The sequence below is a fragment of the Bos grunniens genome, chromosome 29 (assembly GCF_055505025.1).
Source record: "Bos grunniens cultivar Pamir isolate PY7600 chromosome 29, Bosgru_T2T1.0, whole genome shotgun sequence".
NCBI classification, from domain to species: domain Eukaryota; kingdom Metazoa; phylum Chordata; class Mammalia; order Artiodactyla; family Bovidae; genus Bos; species Bos grunniens.
In genome coordinates, this window is record NC_141193.1 from 10,224,219 (window position 1) to 10,241,664 (window position 17,446).

The window sequence follows — 17,446 nt, forward strand, 5'->3', positions numbered from 1 at the left end:
CCCGTGCCCCGCCCACTTCTACTGTTAGGACAGGGGTTAGCAAACACACCCCTTTTATCCCACTGTGTTCAATAGCAACTCTCCATCTCTTTGACTCAGTCTTACAGAATGTACCTCTGGGAGACCACAGCACGTAGTCCCTTTCTTTCACCTAAGAGGAAACTGGAGTCCAGAGAGGGAAGTGACTTATCAGGGGTGCATGCTTCTCTTTCCACAGTTCTTGCAGCCGCTCAACTGAGTCACTTTTGCTCCCCAAAAAAGAGCAGAAGGGTGCTTCTCCCAAAAGTGGTGGACAAAGCACACTAGGTTTTGGAAGCCAGGAAGAGGGTGGTATCAGCCCGAGAAGGACAGCCCCGACCTGAGTAAGGCTCGTGGAAGTGGAGCAGGTCCTAGGCCAGGGTCAGCCCTAGCGATCCAAGTCCCTGGGGCGGCGGGCAGAGGGCACAGGGTGTAGCAGAGGCGGGACTTCGAGTGACAGGAACCTCAACTATGTGGTGACTCAGGCTCTGGGCAGCCTAGGCCCTTCCTTCCCCGCTCAGTCTGATCCCCTTAAACTGGACTTGGGAAGTGTGAGCAGAGGACGGAGAGGGAAGCCCAGGCTGGTCTCCCCTTCCCCGGGGAACTGGGGGGAAAGCAGAGGAATCTGGAAAGTGTGGGAGAAAGGCAGAGTCCAAAAAAGGGGAGAGGAGACTGGTGCTCCCCTCTCCCGGCGCCTCCCTCATGCTCCCCGCTCCCTGCTGGGGAGGGGAGCTGGCTGGGGCGTTGGCTGCTTCGTTCATTCCAGCTCCCTCCCTCGGCTCCTGTTTACAAGTCCATCCGCCCAGTCCCTAGCTCAGCTTTGGGCTTTTTTTTTTCCTCTCCCTCCCTCCCTTGACAGTCTCATTCAGTCCTGTTTTGCCACTTCTTTCCCTTAATCCTGGGTCCCCATTTCCTGTTATCTTTTTGCTCCCCCAGCATCCTAGCCCCAACAGCGCAGGGCCATCTAGGAATCCAGTTGTCACTGTTCATCCTCCCGCCCCACTCTCCCTGCTCCCTTTTTGCCCCCCTTCACTTGCCCGGATAGCATTTCTTTGCCTTCTTACCTCCCAGTCTCTCTACTCAGGGCCCTGGGTCTTGTCTCTTGTTCTCTAATCAGCTTTAACTTGGGTTCTGCTTGGGCCTGAAGATCTCAATTAGGACTGAGTGTAATGGGAGGGTTTCCGGTATCCCAGCTGTCTGATCTGAGCAATGCAGGAACTCCTTATTTGAAGCCTGAGCTTTAAATACAGGCTAGGATTTGAATTGAGCTGGAGGAGGATGGGTTGACTTGGCTTCCTATGTTGAGTTTGAGTTTGGAGTTTGAGAATTGCTTAGAAAATAATGTTTGGATCCCAGGATCACCCAATAAACTTGCTGCTCCATTGGGGAAGATGATAGATTAGGAATCAAAAGTGAGAGACTTCCCTGGTGATCCAGTGGCTAAGACTCTGATCTCCCAATGCAGGGGGCCCGGCTTCGACCCCTGATCAGGGAACTAGATCTCACATGCCAAAACTAAGATCTGGTGCAGCCAAATAAATATATATTTTTCAAAGAATTGAAAGTGAATGGAGAAGGGCCTGGTGCTTGGCAGGGATGCTCATGTCTGAGCTGGTGTGTTGTATAGGGTGGAGAGGGGGGTCTGGGAAATGCCCTGTGACTCAAAAAAGGGGTGACAGTAATTTCTGTGCTCCTAAGGCTGACATGCCAAAGGGCCCTCGACTGGACGAAAAGTCTGCTTTCAAAGAGATTGAGAACAGATTGCACCTTTCACTTCCTTCCTGGGATCAGAGTTTAAAAGCCATGATGACTCGTAGAGCAATCCCATCTTTTCTTCCTCATCATGCACTGATTTCAGAGAAGGGGACTGTGGGGAGAAGGGAAGGGAAGGGGAATCCCCTGGCACAGGGCCTGCCCACAGAGCGCCCCTTTGTGGTTGCTATGGAAACAGGCATAATAAGAACAAAACAGAGGCACGTTGCCTGGCAACACAGGAGCCCAGGGTTCATCACACACATACTACCTACAAATCAGGGAACCCCCGGGGAGGGAGTGGCACTTTTGGTGAAGCCGGGGTATCCCAGTGATGACGAGTCCTAGAGCTGACCTTGCTTTTCCAGTGGGTCTGGAGGACTGTGTGGTGTGGGACACTTCTGAAGGGCAGTGGAGGACCAGCGGGAAGGCTGAAGTCCTCTCAGATCACTGGGTAGCTCTTACTTTGATGGGGAAATCTGAAACAATGTTCAGACGGAGGGAACTCCTTTTAACTAAAAAATAGTGTGTCTTTGTGGGGGGAGTAAGATATGGGTGTAAAAGATCTGGAAGAAAAAAATGACATCCAGTTTTTCCAAAGCATGGGACTCACAGTACAAGGTAGCTTAGCATCAGAGGCTAGATCCTTCTGGACTAAGCACCTGGGGGCAGGGATTCCATCTTGTCAAGGACTCCGTTACCTGTACCACCACCACCACCATCACCTACCCCTGGCCCAGTGCTGGACACAGTAAATGTTTGTGCAAAGCTGCATGAGAGAACTACACGTGGGGGCTGAGAGTGAGGGGAACCTCGTGGGGTACAGGATGCTGTTGTATAAAGAACAGGAACTTTGGGGGGAGTTCTCTGGTGGGCCACTGGTTAAGACTCCAAGCTTCCAATGCAAGGGGCGCAGTGCAGGTTCGATCCCTGGTCAAGGAACTAAGATCCTACATGCATGGCCAAAAAAATTATTTAAAAAAACAAGATGAACAAGGGCTTTGGGGCCAGTTATATCTGCAGTTTATTCATTCATTCATTCATTCACTTTTTTAGCAAAGTGTTCTGGCTTGATTGCTAGGTGCCAGCCACTGCTGTAGACACAGAATACGCAGCAGGAAACAAACAATGCCTGCCCTCCTGGAGCTTAGATGTGGATGGGAGCTTTGAGTCCGGCTTCTGAAGGTTATGTGATTTTAGGTAAATCACTGCCCCTCTCCCAGACCATTTCCTTCCTGCGTGTGAGGATTAAATGGGCTGACACACGAGGTGCCTACAGCAGTGTCAGACAAGATCACCATGAAGGTAGCTCTTGGGGAGGAGGGGTGAAAGGCGGGGGCTACAGCAGTAGGCAGAAGGAGAAGGGGTGGCAGAAATCTCTCAAAGTGTTGCGTCTCCAGTTGCACCATTGAAGACTGTTGAAAATATTCCCTTTCCCTGCCAGCTTTGGTGTGGCAAATAGGGTCATGGCTTTTTAGGGGCAGAGTCTAGTTTACCCCTTCTGTATCCTCCTAGCCTAGAAGCAGGGAGGAGCCACTCCCCAGGACCACCTCCCACCAGGTATCCTGACACTCGTGCCCCTGAACCAAGTACCTGGACAGTAATCCCTGCTCTGCAGCTGCTCCCCAGACCGGCCTCTCCTGCCTTCTTCTCTGTTGACCAAGAGGGTGGCCAGAACAAACAATGGAGCTGATAAGTTGGCTCTGAGCCCAGGACACCAGCCTCTGCTCTTTCACTCCTGGGGGGTTGAGGGAGTCCCAGCTGAGTTGAAGGCGCAATATTCACACCCTCCCACAGTCTTCCTTTCCTGTTTCAGCCCCTCCCTCCAAATTCCCATGGCCCTTTGTGCAGACCCCTATCTTTGTGGCATATGTCATATCGTAGCTATCTTTCTGAAAAACCTGTCGATCAGCTCCCATTTTAACATGCATTGGAAACCCTCACACTTTCAAGGAACCAAATGATTCATTTCGTAAAGTTAATACTCCTGTGATAAACTGTTAACTGTGGTTATTTTGGGGGAGAGGGACTAACTTGGGGGTGGAGGGAATCATCTACTTTTTACTGTTCTGCTTTTCTGTGCTGACATCCTTCACCCTATAGAGGTATTGATTTTATCTCCGAAACAGCAACAAGGATTAATCAGATTTGTAGGGTCACGGGCCACTTTATCTGTATTCTTGGTCTATATTTAAAAAACTGAATACATGTTATTTAATATGAAATAAAATTTAAAAATTGATATCGGAAATAATTAGCTGTTGGTTTTATTTTTTTAAAGCATCCCAAAGTTGAATTTTTTTTTTTCTTTAAATAAGGTAGGTGCTGGGAAAGAGAAGCAGACCACAATGGAGGTGGAAGTGATTCTAAAAGTCTGGGTTTCTGATTCTGTGCTTGTGATACAGGTGGTGGAACTGCCTCTGCTCTAGGTTTGAGTCACTGTGTGTGCGAGAGAGAGAGAGAGAGAGACAGAGACAGAGAGAGAGAGAGAGACAGAGAGAGAGACAGAGAGAGAGAGAGAGAGAGAGAGAGAGAGAGAAAATATGAGAGATTGCCAGTGCCCAAGTCTGTGCTTTGACTATGTGTCTCTGCATGTCTGTGCCGGTCTGAATGCCTACACACGTGTCTCCACCTTTCTGTGTCCATTATCTGCCTGCCTGCCTGTCTGTGGCTCCTTTGGCTGGGTCTTCCCTCCCCCACGCCTGTACCCTATGCCGGTAACTGGACCTGGGACACAGCCCCCAGGGCTGGCAGCGGAGTTGGCTGTTGGGTATTTTTAGCCTGTAAACATGTTTGCCATTTCAGAGGACAGGGCCGCTGGTCTCAGCCCCAGCCCACTCAGGATGGTACAGCGGGCCAGGTCTTCTCAGGTCTCCAGCCTGGGGTCTCACTTCCCCAGCATTCCAGAGGAAAGACAAACTGGCTCCACGTGGGCAGTGGGTGGCCATCCAAAAGAGAGGATAAGAGGATTCATGGGGGTGAAGCCAGAAGGCCCCCCCGCACCCCGTCATTAAACGTTTAATAAAATCTCCGTGTAGTTAGAAGTGGCTGTGGGAAATGGCTGTAAAATTGGAAACTCAGCGTCCAGGGGAGTGGGGCGGTGGAGGAGGGGGTCCGAGCAGAAATAGAGGAAAGTGGGGGACAGGGAGGTAGGCAGCGCGGACTCTGATCCTGCAAGGGGTGCGGGCCTGACTCCCGTGTCGCTGCAGCGGCCAGAGAGGCACGGTGGCGCGTGGGGCGCTGGTGACCCTGACTCCAGCAGGTGGGGCCAACGTCTCCAGGCCGGTTCTGGGGGCGGGGAGGGGCTGAGGGGCGCCCAGAAAGAGGGAGGGCGAGAAGTGGGCGCGGCTGCGTGAAGAACCAAGTGAAGAACCTGGGGCCTAGGATTAGAAGGGTAGTGGGCAGCGTTGAGAGAAAACTCAAAGGTCCGCTTCAGGCTGGAGGTCGCGGCTGAATCACTCAAGCCCCTCCAGGCGCCGGACCCCTTGGGTCCTTCCTGCAAAATGGGCTGATTCGCAGGTCCAGCTTCCAAGAGTTTCTTGCAGAAGAAGCCACCCGCCTAAGTCAGGGGGCAAATCCAGGCCCGGTGGGGCCGGGGTGGGCAGTGGATGGGGGCTGGGGAAGGCAGCACCTCGGATGTGCCGCGCCCCCGGGTCCCCGCGGCCCCCGTGCCCTCCCAGCAGCCCGCTCTCGGGTCCCAGCAGGGTCGGCCCGGCTCGCCCGTCCCAGCCCAGCTCCGGCCCCGCCCGGCCCCGCCCTCTCCCCACAGCTCGGGGCAGACCCGCCCGCTGGAGCCGGAGTTACAAGAGCCGCCTCCGCGCGCAGGGGCCCGGCCACTCGGAGCAGCTCCGCCGCGGGGACTGCACCGCCCGCCCTGCCGGACCCGCCCCGACCGGGGCTCGCCGCCTGCAACAGCCGCAGCACCGCGACCTCGGGCTCCGCGCCGGCTATGGCTGTGCCCTGGGGCTGAGCGCGCAGGTAGGGGCCTCCGGCGCACCTTGGCGCGATCGGGGAACGCGACGCCGGGAACGCGGGAGGGGAGGTGGGTGGCAGGACTTGGGCGAGGCTCTTTGGATGGGTGTCACTGTGAAGGCTCAACTTGGAGCAAGGTGGGCAGTCCCGGGCCGCCACGGGGAGGCCAACCGTGGTGTCCTGGAAAAGGAGCTCTGCCTCTGGAGTTGGGGCGTTGGAAGGGGCGCAAGTCGGGCAAAGTTGGAAAATCCTCCGAGGAGCGGTTTGCTCCAGTCCGTCTGTCTCTCGAGGGCTGATCGTTGTCCCTGCTGCACGGCCGGGCTCAGGTTCTTTGCCCAGTAACCCGTCCCACCCCCTCCTTCTCCATGGGGCGGTGGCTCGGCGAGCTGCTCCGCGCCTATTCCGTGTTTACTGGAGAAGTTTCCGAGATCGCGGCGCGGCCCCTCGGCCCCTCCCGGCGCCCCTGCGCCCCCGCGCCGCGCACCCCGTCCGCCGTCCCTCCCCGCGCCCCACACCTCCGCCCCTGACTTCGCGTCCCGAGTCCTCCGGGCCCCACCCAGTTCTGCACCACCAGCCTCTCCCTTTCTGGCTCCCGGCGGCCCCTCAGCCTCCCTTCGGCTGCCCCGCCCTAGTCTTGCCCCTCTGTGTTCCCAGCTCCAGAAAAAATCCCTTCTTCCTCTAGGGCGGCGGAGCCGGGAAGTTTGCAGCGCGCCCCGCGGCGGGACGGGTGGGAGTGGGGGTGGGGGACATAATTGGGGAGATTCTTGCACTGGGGGTGGGCGGGGAGTGGGGCTGTGCAGCGGCGCGGCCCTCGGGACCGCCCCTTCCCCTTCAGAGGCGGCGCTCTCTCCCCAACTCCACTCCCAAACCCGTCCGGGCGGGATGGCCTCCGCCCCAGCGCCTGGCTCGGCGCCAGCAGCCTGAGGAATGTGGTGGTTGGAGCCGGTGACTAATTCAAACCAGAACTCGGGGAGGAGTGGCGAGGGGTAAAGGGGAGGGGGGCGACGGGGCTTGTGTGGGAGGCGGGGGCCGGAGTCCGGCGGGCGTAGGGGGAGAAGGGCTCAGCTCCCCTCCCCGGACCCCTCCGCTCCCGCGGCGCGCTCTTGGGGCGACGGCGGAGGGGCGAGGTCCTGCTGGAGAGTTGGAAAGTCTCCGGGCTTAGGGTGTGTTCGGAGAACTGTGTTATATAAGGCTTTCCCATGCCGGGAGAGGGTGTGCAGTGCGCGAGGGCTGGCCCTCCGCTGGCGGGCTCGGTGCCCCCTGCAGTGCCAGGGCCCCGGGATGCGGGGGCGCAGCCCTTTGGCGTCGCTGGCCACGAGGGACACGTGGGTCTGAGCAAGGCTGACTCTGCTCCGTGGGTGGGAGGGGAGCCTAATGGGCAGAAGGGGCATCCAGCTGGACCCCTGCACTACGTGGGGAGGGCACTGGCGCCTCTGCACGTTGTGGCCCCAGAGAATTGTGAGCCTCGTGTGTGCCTGTCGCAGGGCGTGGCTGCCACCCAGGAGGTGGTGAGGTGCCCCCAGGGAGCCTGCTGCTGGGTGCCCTGTTCTGCGGAGTGGATCTCTGAAAAGGCACCGTGGGATCCTCCCGTGCCAGCGAGGTCCTTAGCGCAGGTCCTGGACCTTTGCAGGAAAAGGGACCCAGAGAGTTACCTCCGGGTTCTGAAACAGTTTCCTCGACTAGGATCCAGCCTCTGACTGCAGGGATTGTGTGCCCTGTCGTGCACAGCCTAGAACGTGAGAGAGACTGGGTTGATTTTGGGCAACACAGTGATGCATTGGAGGGCTGGGGTGATAGAAGAAGGCAACGGAGTCAGGGGAAAGGAGAGAGGTTGAAGATGCATTGGAAGGCATTTTAGGGCCCCCTCACCAGGGCTGGGTCTAAATTCGGGGAGTAAGATTCTCCTTTGGTGCTCTGTCTCTTCTGCCCCCAGGAGGGAAATCCCTGGGGCAGGGTGTGGCACTCACTTCCTTTCTGAAGCTCATTGGGGAAGCTTCCTTCTCGTTGGCCCCCAAGGATGATGGGTTGGGCTAGCCCTTGATTCGGGTGTGTATGCCGAGTGGGGAGAGAAGGGAGCCCGAAGCTGAGGGGTGAGGTGGGGGGGAGAGGACGGAAAGGGGGGTGGGGGCATGAGAGGTGGGCTAGCAGAGGACGAAGGGTCTGGAGTATTGGCAACGGGGATCGGAGGGTGTCTGTGGCCCTCCCCAAAGCCTTGTCCTTGAAGGTTATACGCAGCGACATTGTTCAGGAAGCCAGGACACATAAGAAGCCACATAGGTGGGGCTTACTGCTGATGCTGGGGGGCCCCGCAGCAGTGATTCGGGGGTCCTTGTCGGGGCAAGTTTGTGAAGAGCTGAGGACTTGAACCAGCCAGACTCTGGTTGGCTCCCCTCCCACCCAAGGAGCAGAGTCAGCCAGTTGAGGGGAATGTGACTGCAGGTCCAGGGCTCAAAGTGGGACCCAAAAGAATGACTCCTGGGAGACCTGTGAAGGGAGATGGCCATCATCGGTCAAGGGCAGGGAATGGGCAGGGGGGTCCCAGGGTCACCTTCATCCCAGGAAGGCCTTGGCTGGGGGTTTCTCGGGCACCACCGACCTGGATTCCTAGGCTCAGTTGGAATGGGCTGGCTGGCCCTGGCCGAGCACGCCACCCCAAGCCTGAGGAGCTGGTTTGAGAGGTTGGGGCGAAGCTGTGGAGGTGGTGGAGTGTGTGGATCTCTGGGGCGTGGTCATCACCTTCCTCAGCACTTGGGAACCGCCTGGGGACAGGCAGAAGCAGACTGGGAGAGCTAGTCCGACTCCTGCTGGTAACTCTCCCCTGCTGACTCTCACCTCCCCACCACACCCAGGAAACCCCAGCTTCTCTCTCTCCCTGGAGCTGGGCTGACCAGGGGCATGTGCACATGAGGCAGGGGGGTCGCCCCTGGAGAGGGGTGGGAATGGGACGTTTCAACTGGTGTTTGCTAGGGCTTTCTGCTGTCCCATTGCCCCCTGACGGGCTTCATCCAGGCTCCCAGGGAGCTGGCATTTCCCTGGGCTCTGACCATCCCGCTGGGCTCCCGGCCTTCCTGAGCTGACTGGTTTCCTCCAGGCTTGGGTGAGCCTAAGAGGCATAGTGGGGGGAGCGGGGGTCTCCTGGGTGGGCCACAATGGGCTCAGCAGGAATGTGTGTGTTGATGGACCCCCTCTTCCTCCCTTCAGCTTCCAGACGGCCAGATGGGCTGTTGTAGGGGAGGTCCCAGCTCTGGGGTCACTGTTTCATGGTGGCCTTGAGACTGACTGCTCATGTCAGAGCTGAGAATGTTACCTGTGAGAGGGCGTCTCTGGCTGGCGGGCCGGTCCTGAATGCGTCACCTCTGCTTGCGTCTGGGGCGCAGCGGGCAGGGGGTAGTCGTGGGACTATGCCCCGGTGGTGGTGGAGGTTTCATGGGGGCTGCGGGGGGAAGGACTCCAGTGAGTTTCTCTGTCTTGGACAGTTCTAGGCCCTGGAGTTTGTGTCCAGAGGCCTGAGGGAGGGTGAGCACAGGCCTGGGCGTGAGGCCGTGGCTGATGGAGGCTTCAGGGAGGGGCATCCTGCCCTGTCCCCCGGGGGCCGGAGCGGAGGTTCTAGGGGAAGGGGAAGCGCCTGGCCAGGCTGGGGGTGGCTCTTTGGCAGCTGGGCCGAGCAGCCTGGCCGCGAGCCCCTGCACTAGCGGGGCCCGGCCGCTGGGCGGAGAGCTGGACCATGGTAGCTCCCAAACTGTAATCTATCCCCCAGGGCGAGACTGGGCGAGGGAGTGAGCTCACCCCTCCTCAACTCAGCAGGGTGCTTCCCACCCACCCACCCCACATCCTTGAGCTGGTGTCTTCATCCTAGCTGTCCTGGGTCAAGGCCCACTCTTCTCTGGAGAGGTGGCTAGGTGTGGGGACTGCTCGCATGGGGAATGTAAAGCTGCCCCAGAGCCCCCCCACTCCAAGAACCCCCCAGTTCCACAAGGAAGTCCCTCTGGGTCAGGGAAGGAAGATAGAATCTCTCTTCTGGCTGGAAGCTTGAACTTGGACCACTGGGGCTAGGGGAGTGAGAGGGGCCAGGGGACAGAGGTGGAGAAAGACCTCTGGGCCTAGCCCTGGAAGCAGCTGGCCCCCAGGGGTGGGGGTAGGGAGCTGCCCTGGAAGCTGAGGTGCAGGGAAACTCCAGCATGGTGATGAGGGGCCAGGGAGAGGGACTGGAGGGGAGGATAGGGCTGGGTGATGAGGCTGGAGAAACTTCTTCCTGGTGGGAGGTGTGGGCGGGGCCAGCGGCCCAGGCAGCCAGGGAGGAGCTCGCAGGTGCACACAGACTCTGGACACCAGGTTAACAAGAAGCAGGCTCCCTCCGTGATGGACAGGGCTTGGGGCTGCCCAGACTCGAGTCTGCTGTGAGCTGGTGGAGGCAGGGACTGTGAGCCTGCTCTGGGCTGGGAGGGGTTGGGGATTCAGGAGTGTCTCTGCATGCATTGGGTTGGTCGTCTGTTGGCCTTGCGAGTCTTTGATCATCTCACCAGTGCCCATATTGCCCGTGTCTTGCAACATGTTGGTCAGATTCTCGATGATAATTCGACCTCCCCAACACACACACCCTATGCAAGTTGAAAGTGCCCCTAGGGGTGTGCTGCCCAGAATCAGCTGACCTCAGAGTTCTTGGTGCCAGCGTAGACTCGGGAGATAACTGTGCAATCTACTCCATTTAGAATGGGACAGGTTTTTTTTTCAGACCGAGGTCTGGCAGCTGCGTACATGGAGATCCATTTGGAGGTTTTAGCACCCAGGAGAGAGGCCACCCCTCTCTTCCTCCTTGTCCTCTGACCTGGGCTCTGCCTGTCAGGGCTGTTCCCATTTCCCAGTGATTGGGAGTGTTTGCCTTAACCTGCTGGGGCCTGTCTCCAGGTGGGCCTGTCTCTTGGTCTCACCTGCTGGGGTCCAGAGAGTCTCCAGGTGAGCTGCGTTTTGGATAGCTCAGGACTTCTGAGTCCTAGGGACATAGTGCTGATGAGCCTAGAACCACAAGGGCCCTCAGATCCTGGGCTTTGGGAGACCTGGGGCTCTGCCCATTCTGGGTTTGGGGTCTCCGAGCTGGGTCGGGACGAGGCTGGTGTGTGGGCACAGAGGCTGGTGGCCACTCACCTTTCCTCCTATGCTTGTGACACTTGATGGGCATCACTGCTTCCTGGGGGTCTCCTGCCCCTACCCAAACCTCAAGCCCTCTCTTTCTTGTGTTTTAACATCCCCTGAAGCATCCTGGTCCCACTCTGTGGGTCTCTCTTTGGATGAGTCTGGAGGCTTGTCCGGCCCCCTATGGGTATGTCTCTCCGGCGCTCACTGGGCCTCCCTCCACGTAGATCTCTCTCGCTTGTGCATCTTTCTCTGTGGTTTCTCATCCTGTGTCTGTGTTTATTCGTGTCTTCATCCCTTTCCCTGGTTAAGACTGTTGGCCTCGGAGTCCGAGATCCCTGGGCTCGCATTTCACTTCTGTCTCATACTCGGGCAAGTCATTTAACCTCGGGGCCTGTTTCTGCACTCTAAAATAAGGATGTTAATTCTTAATCACATGGGATTGTTTGGGAAAGAAAGGGGACCCCAGGCATGGAACCAGCACAGTCCTGGGGCACTATGGGAGCTTGGCAAAATTCTTTCTCTTCACCTGGGAGGGGTTGTTTCTTTTAATGTGGCTCTTTCTCTTCCTCTTTACAGCCTGGTGAGTTCGCGAGAGTAGATGGCCTCTCTGGGTGTGTCTCTCTTTTCTCTGAATATCCCAGCCCCTGGCCCTTGGCTCTGTGTGTGTTCGTGGCTTTCTGACTGGTGGAAGTCTCAGCTCTGGTTGTGAGTCATCTTGTTCTCACCTTGGGGTACTGCTTCTCTGGGGCCTGTGTGTCTGGTGGGTCAGTTTGCCCGTGTGCTAGGTAGAAGTGTTGCTGTCTGTGTCCTCCCCATTTCGGGCTGGCATGCTTCTTTCCATCTTGGCATGTCACCTTTGATGTCCTGCCTTTGGAGGGCATATGCACAAACTCAGGTCCCTCTGCTGTGTATCTTGACTTCAGGTGTGGTGCGTGGAGGCACTGAGGCGTACGGACCTGACTCTCAGGGTGTGTGTGTGTGTATCAGTTCCTGTCGTCTTGACACTGACCCTGGCTGCGACGTTGTCTTTGGCTGCTGCAGCAGTTAGGCTGCGCCCCCTCCCTGGCTGTGTTCACACTGGCTCTCGGGCAGAAGGGATTTCCTGGGACCAGTGGGAGAACATGCCCTTCTAGGGGGTCACAGCTGGCGGGGACCATCTTCCCCGGGCAAAGGGTCTGCTTCCTGGTCTTCTCCTGGGTCTGCCTGGGTGTTGCCCACCCAGGGCAGAGATCTGCAGAGATGGCATGGGCAGAACCCTGCTGCATGCACATCCTCTTTGTGGTTTTGAATCATCAGGGCAGCTTCGTTCTTCTCTAGCTGCTTCTGGCCTGAATTTCTTGCACTCTGTCCCTGCAGTCTCAGATGTGCGTCCTCTGCCTTGAAGCGGGAGTGTCCCTGCCACGTCACTCCTTTTTTGCCCTCCAGGCAGCCCTCTGCCTTAGAGGGTCTCCACTCTAGCCCTTCCCACCATGAAGGTTGCTGTGAGCTGGTGTCAGGTGCCAGGGGCAGCTGGCAGACCTGGGCGTTCTAGGGCCCCAGCATTCCCCCATTCTCAGGGCTCCAGACCCCACTCTCCCCATCTGTCAATAGCAGGCAGTGCCGTCCCACAGAACTTTCTCCAGTGGTGGCAGTGTTCTGTATTTGGGCTTGTAATATGGTAGCCATGCGTGGCTGTTGAGCTCGTGAAATGTAGTTCCTACAACCTATGGGCTAAATGTTTAATTGAATTTAAGTTAGGGCTTCCCTGGTGGCTCAGATGATAAAGAACCTGCCTGCAATGCAGGAGGACCCAGGTTCAATCCTTGGGTGGGGAGGAGCCCCTGGAGAAGGGAATGGCAACCCACTCCATTATTCTTGCCTGGAGAATCCCACTGATAGAGGAGCCACATGTGGCCTAAGGGTTCTTCCAGCTCCAAGGGCTTTGAGAGCTTCTGACCCTTGAGGAATGTGTAGAATTCCCCAAGGCTCCAAAGACTCTGCTTTGGGCAGCAGCAGGGTGGAGCCCCTAGCCCCCCGGGAAAGTTGGCTTCACCTGACATGTGGGAGAAGAAGGAATGACCCCCTGGGTTTGCTACAGGCCCCAGGGGTGGGGGAGACCACCGGCTGGGATCCAAGTGCAGAAAATAGGCCCTTGCCACTGTGGCCTCGAATCCCCTGTCAGCACCCCTGTGTACCGCCAGGTCAGATGGAAGGGGAGGGGAGGGGAGTCTTGCCTGGCTGTGCCAGGAGGTGAGGCCTGAGCCAGGGCAGGCAGGGTGGTTGGCAGCCCCACCTGACTGGGAAGCCAGCGGGTGCCCCGCCAGGATCAACCTGCAGCCTCTAATCCAGCACCTCCCGTTCTCACAAGCTGTGGTCCCTTCTCCACTCATGATGTCCTCCTCATTAGCCCCTGGGGTGGAGGCATGTGGCTGATCCCCGCTTCTGAGCTTCCCACTTGGGCTTCCGGGGGCTCCGGGCCGGGGGCTCTGGGCCAAGCAGCTGGCAGGGAAGCCCATTGCTTCTTCCTGGAGCCCCAGCCCCTCCGGCACCCAGGGCCCTGGTCCATGAAGCGGGTTTTAGGTGTGACCCTTGGCGTGTCTGGAGCTGTTGCAGCCGCAGTGACTCACTGGGGAAGGAGGGAGGGTGGGGCTGAGATGTGGGCGAGGGTGAGCTTACTGGCTCTCCGCCCCCCTTGCCGGCTGCTGGCTCAGCACCAGGATGCGAGGCTGAAAAAAGGGGCCCTGCTCAAGGAGGAAGAGAGGGTGCCAGCGCACTCAGTGGCTTCGGGGAGCTGCAGAGCCCTTGGGTGGAAGCCTTTTTCTTCCCCTCCAGGTCTGGCTCCCCCCTTGTCTGCCGGGCTGGCTACTCAGTGCTGGAGGCTGGGGGAAGGACTGTTGAAGTCCCGGCTTTTGCTGTTTCTCTGTGGGAAGGGTCAGCCGGACTTCGGTAGGAAGGGAGGAGGTGATTGCCCCAGCTGACACCTGTACCAGCAGGCTGCCCGCTGGCCTCTTGGCCGGCACCTGCGCTGACATAAATACCACACGAGAGAGTACCGGTGGTTGGGGAACAGTGTCTGTGGCTGTCTTCATCGGTATTATGATCTGCCTGACATTGGAAGTCCTACGTGCTCATGAATTTCCATAAATCTTATCCTCAAAGGCAAACTCAGTACCTTCAAGATCCCGTTTAGATTTCATCCCCCCTCCAGAAGGCTCCCAAACCTTCTGGAACATTCTGAGGCCAGATTAGTCACGCCCTGAGCACCTTGCTCATAATTTATATCTGGGACAGGAACTAAATCTTTTTTTTTTTTTTTGGCTTTGCCATGTGGCATGTGGGTTAGTTCCTTGATTGGGGCTGGAACTTGGCCCCTTGCATTGGGAGCTCGGAGTCTTAACCACTGGGCCATCAGGGAAGTTCCAGGAACTAGGTCTTTTAACTCTCCATATGTGGCCCGTGGAGTGCGTTTGGAGGATACATCAGTGACGTTAGGTAACAACCTCGCGGAGCGTGTAATTCAGAGCTGGGCTGAGTGCCTCCGTCCCTTGCTGGTTTTCTCTGCAGCGGCCTGTACAATGATACAGGGGCGATCGGTATGCATGTATTAATTGATTAGTTGGCTGATTTCTGGATGTCAGCGGGTTTTCGGCTTTGGGCGAAACTCTCCACGACTTAATAGCGCCCCCTCGCGGTTTCACAGACGTGCTTCTGGGTGGCTGCCGCTGCCATTTTGTGTGGATGGCTGGAGGCTGGAGGCTGGAGGCCCGCCTGCTGTCTCCCCGGGTGCCCCCGCAGCCAACAGCTGTAGCTGGAGGGTGTCTTTGCTCCTCACCTATGGGGACCTGGCTCCGGGCCCAGCCGGGGCAGCCCGATGGGCCCTGGCTTGCCACGTGCCTGAGATGGCGCCCCTGGACTGCAGCCTCTCAGGCTTGGGCCAGTGCTGAGGGGCCTGGGGCCTCCATTGCTCAGCCTCTGCCTGTAGCAGGGCCCCTGGAGCTCCAGCTGGCGAGTGTCCCCCTGGACCCAAGGCCGGGTTAGACAGGGTGACCCAGTGTCGCTGACCTTTGGCCAGCACCGGCCCGGCTTGCAGGTTGCCCATGACCCCCAGGGCTGGAGACTCTGAGGAGGGGGATCTCACACGGGTTATAGCTGCACACCGGATGTGGTGTGTCAAGGGAAGAGTTACAGGCTCAGAGCCCAAGCATGTTGCTCTCTTATGGTGGACCCCGGCCGGCTGGCCTCTCTGAATCTCAGTTTCTCCATCTGCGCTGTAGGGCAGTAACATCTCCCTCCTGAAGCTGTTCCAAGGGACCCAGTGAGGATGTGGATTTGGGGAGGCTCCCGTGGGCCAGAGCTTTCCACTCATGCTCTTTCTCCTTCCTTCAGCCCTCATGGGGATCCTTTATTGTCTCCATTTGCACAGATGAGGAAATGGAGGTTCAGAGAAGTTAAGTGATTTGGCCTGGGTCACACAGCTGGCAAGATGCTGTGCCAAGATTGGAATCTGAGTCTGGCCTCTTCCAAAGCTCCTTCCCGTGATCCCAGCCTTGGAGAGTCACGTGTGAACGGAGTTGATGACAGTAGCGGGGTTGGGGTTTTGGTTTGGCCCCAGTGGACAGGACATCCAGCCATCTCTCTTGCAGAGCGGCTGGGGTGGGGCTGCGAGCGAGCCACCTGTTGAGTGAGAACCTGATCGTGACCTTTCCCCTAGACAGTGTGACCGAGATTCCCAAGAGATACCCTGAGGAGAGAAGAGGAAGGAGGGGCGGGCTCCTGGCAAGGCATCCGCTCCTGACCCAAGTCCTGCGAAGGTCAGTAGGAGGGAGGGGAAGGTGAGCGGGTGGGGAGTGGGGAGGGTAGAGACCTGGATGGGGCTGTAGCACGGAGCACGGGGCGGGGAGGGGCTTGGATCGGGGTGAGGGGCTGATTACCTCCGTTGTGGTTGCATCCACTGGCCCATTTCCGATTTGCCCCTTGTGCCTTGGGAGCTTGCCCACAGCAGAAGCTGGCACCTTGGAGACAGTGCCCCACTCCATGGCCTTCCACCCCCACTGCCCTGAGCTCTGTTTCGTTATCCCAAACAGATGGAGAAAGAGGAGGAGACAACCCGGGAGCTGCTGCTGCCCAACTGGCAGGGCAGCGGCTCCCATGGGCTGACCATCACCCAGAGGGATGATGGCGTCTTTGTGCAGGAGGTGATGCAGAACTCCCCTGCGGCCCGCACTGGGGTGGTCAAGGAGGGTGAGTCTTGTCCTGGTGCGGGCTGGGGCTGGGATTAGTGGGGAGGCTGGTGGAGGGGAGGGCAGGGGGCAGCACAAGCGGGTGGGTGGCTGTGGAGTGCCCGGTCTCAGTGGCATCAGGATGGTCGGTACCCAAGCCCTGCCCTCCCCTGCCCACTCTTTGTTGCTTGTTCATTCACAGTCCTCGTGGGAGGCGGTCCTGTGGATTGGAGACGTTGTGCGTCCTCTGTTCTGACTCCACCACCCAGGAGCTTGGCCACTTTGAGCCAATTAGTTGTCCTCCTTGCCTCAGTTCCCTCATCTCTACCATGGGTGTTACCACACTTGTGAATCAGTCCAAGGGCCCAACGCAGAGTGCTGGGTTGTGGGTTGTGTCCCCGAGACTCTGGGTGGTCTTACCCACGTCTTGCTCCTTCCTGCTCAGGGGACCAGATTGTGGGTGCCACCATCTACTTTGACAACCTGCAGTCGGGTGAGGTGACCCAACTGCTGAACACCATGGGCCACCACACCGTTGGCCTGAAGCTGCATCGCAAGGGGGACCGGTCCCCTGAGCCTGGCCAGACCTGGACCCACGAGGTCTTCAGTTCCCACAGCTCTGAAGTGGTTCTGGTGAGTTCCTGGCTGGCCGGCTGCTCCCTGAGCTCCTCTGGCCACTCAGCTCCCTTTCCTGGGCCTCGCTTGTCCTTCCTTGCTTTTCCGTCCCACTCTCTGCCTCTGCTCTGTCGAGCCAGCCTGCTTCTCCTATTCACGTGTGGCCGCTACTGCTGCTAAAAAGTCTTCCGTTGGTCTCCTCAGAGGCCCCTGTGTGTGGGGACCCACTGATCAGTCTGGTCCGAAGTGCCGGGAGGCGGGCCGGCTGCTTTGCGAGGATCTTTGAAAATTATTTTCTCGGTGCCCAGCTCTGCCTCCCAGACATCATTTTTCTGTTTCCAGAGGCCTGGACTCGTCTGTGAGTCAGAGGCTGGGCAGCGAAGTGCCTGAGGGACGTTTCTCTGCTCCTTCCGATGGCTTGTTTATTTAACAAATAATGAGTCCCTCAAAGTGGAAGTGTTGAGCCCAGCACAACCGGGCTCCACCGATGCTGTCCGAAGGGTCCCTGAGAGGACTCCCCTCTGGATTAAACGAACAAGGCCAGGCAGTTGAGAGCTGAGAACTGAACTAAGTCAGCACAGAGCTGGTCGCCGGGAGGCGTCTGAGAAACTTGATGGGCTGACTTGAATCTAGGATTGGTTGTGAATCCTTCTCCCAGGCCCCAGTGTCTAGGAGTCTACTGTCCCCAGTCTTCCCCATGGCTTTTGCTTGCCAGAGTTTCCCCAAATAATTTGTTTTCTTCCTGTGATGTGGCTGTC

At 58.0% G+C, this 17,446-nt stretch overlaps 1 protein-coding gene and 1 long non-coding RNA gene across 5 annotated transcripts in view; one reads left to right on the top strand and one right to left on the bottom strand.

Moving 5' to 3' along the window:
• The first annotated feature begins 5,601 nt into the window (after positions 1 to 5,601).
• The window catches only part of AHNAK (AHNAK nucleoprotein), a 30,389-nt gene continuing 18,544 nt past the window's right edge, over positions 5,602 to 17,446 (top strand). The window contains exons 1-4 of one of the 3 annotated variants that reach the window (XM_086383478.1): positions 5,602 to 5,748; positions 15,566 to 15,665; positions 15,939 to 16,095; positions 16,519 to 16,706. In XM_086383478.1, coding sequence (XP_086239604.1) covers positions 15,939 to 16,095; positions 16,519 to 16,706 — 345 coding nt within the window. In that variant the 5' untranslated portion in view covers positions 5,602 to 5,748; positions 15,566 to 15,665. Of the gene's footprint in view, positions 5,749 to 6,582; positions 6,729 to 15,565; positions 15,666 to 15,938; positions 16,096 to 16,518; positions 16,707 to 17,446 lie in introns of those variants that run through there. The other 2 variants (XM_086383480.1, XM_086383481.1) reach the window with 2 other exon arrangements.
• LOC147342043 (uncharacterized) lies at positions 8,230 to 9,973 on the bottom strand. 2 transcript variants are annotated; one of them, XR_015157497.1, is made up of 3 exons: positions 9,835 to 9,973; positions 9,050 to 9,175; positions 8,230 to 8,501 (listed from the first exon to the last, which is right to left on the bottom strand). It is a non-coding gene; the product is annotated as an uncharacterized LOC147342043 (long non-coding RNA). The 2 variants fall into 2 exon arrangements; XR_015157498.1 differs by lacking the exon at positions 9,835 to 9,973 and adding an exon at positions 9,567 to 9,702.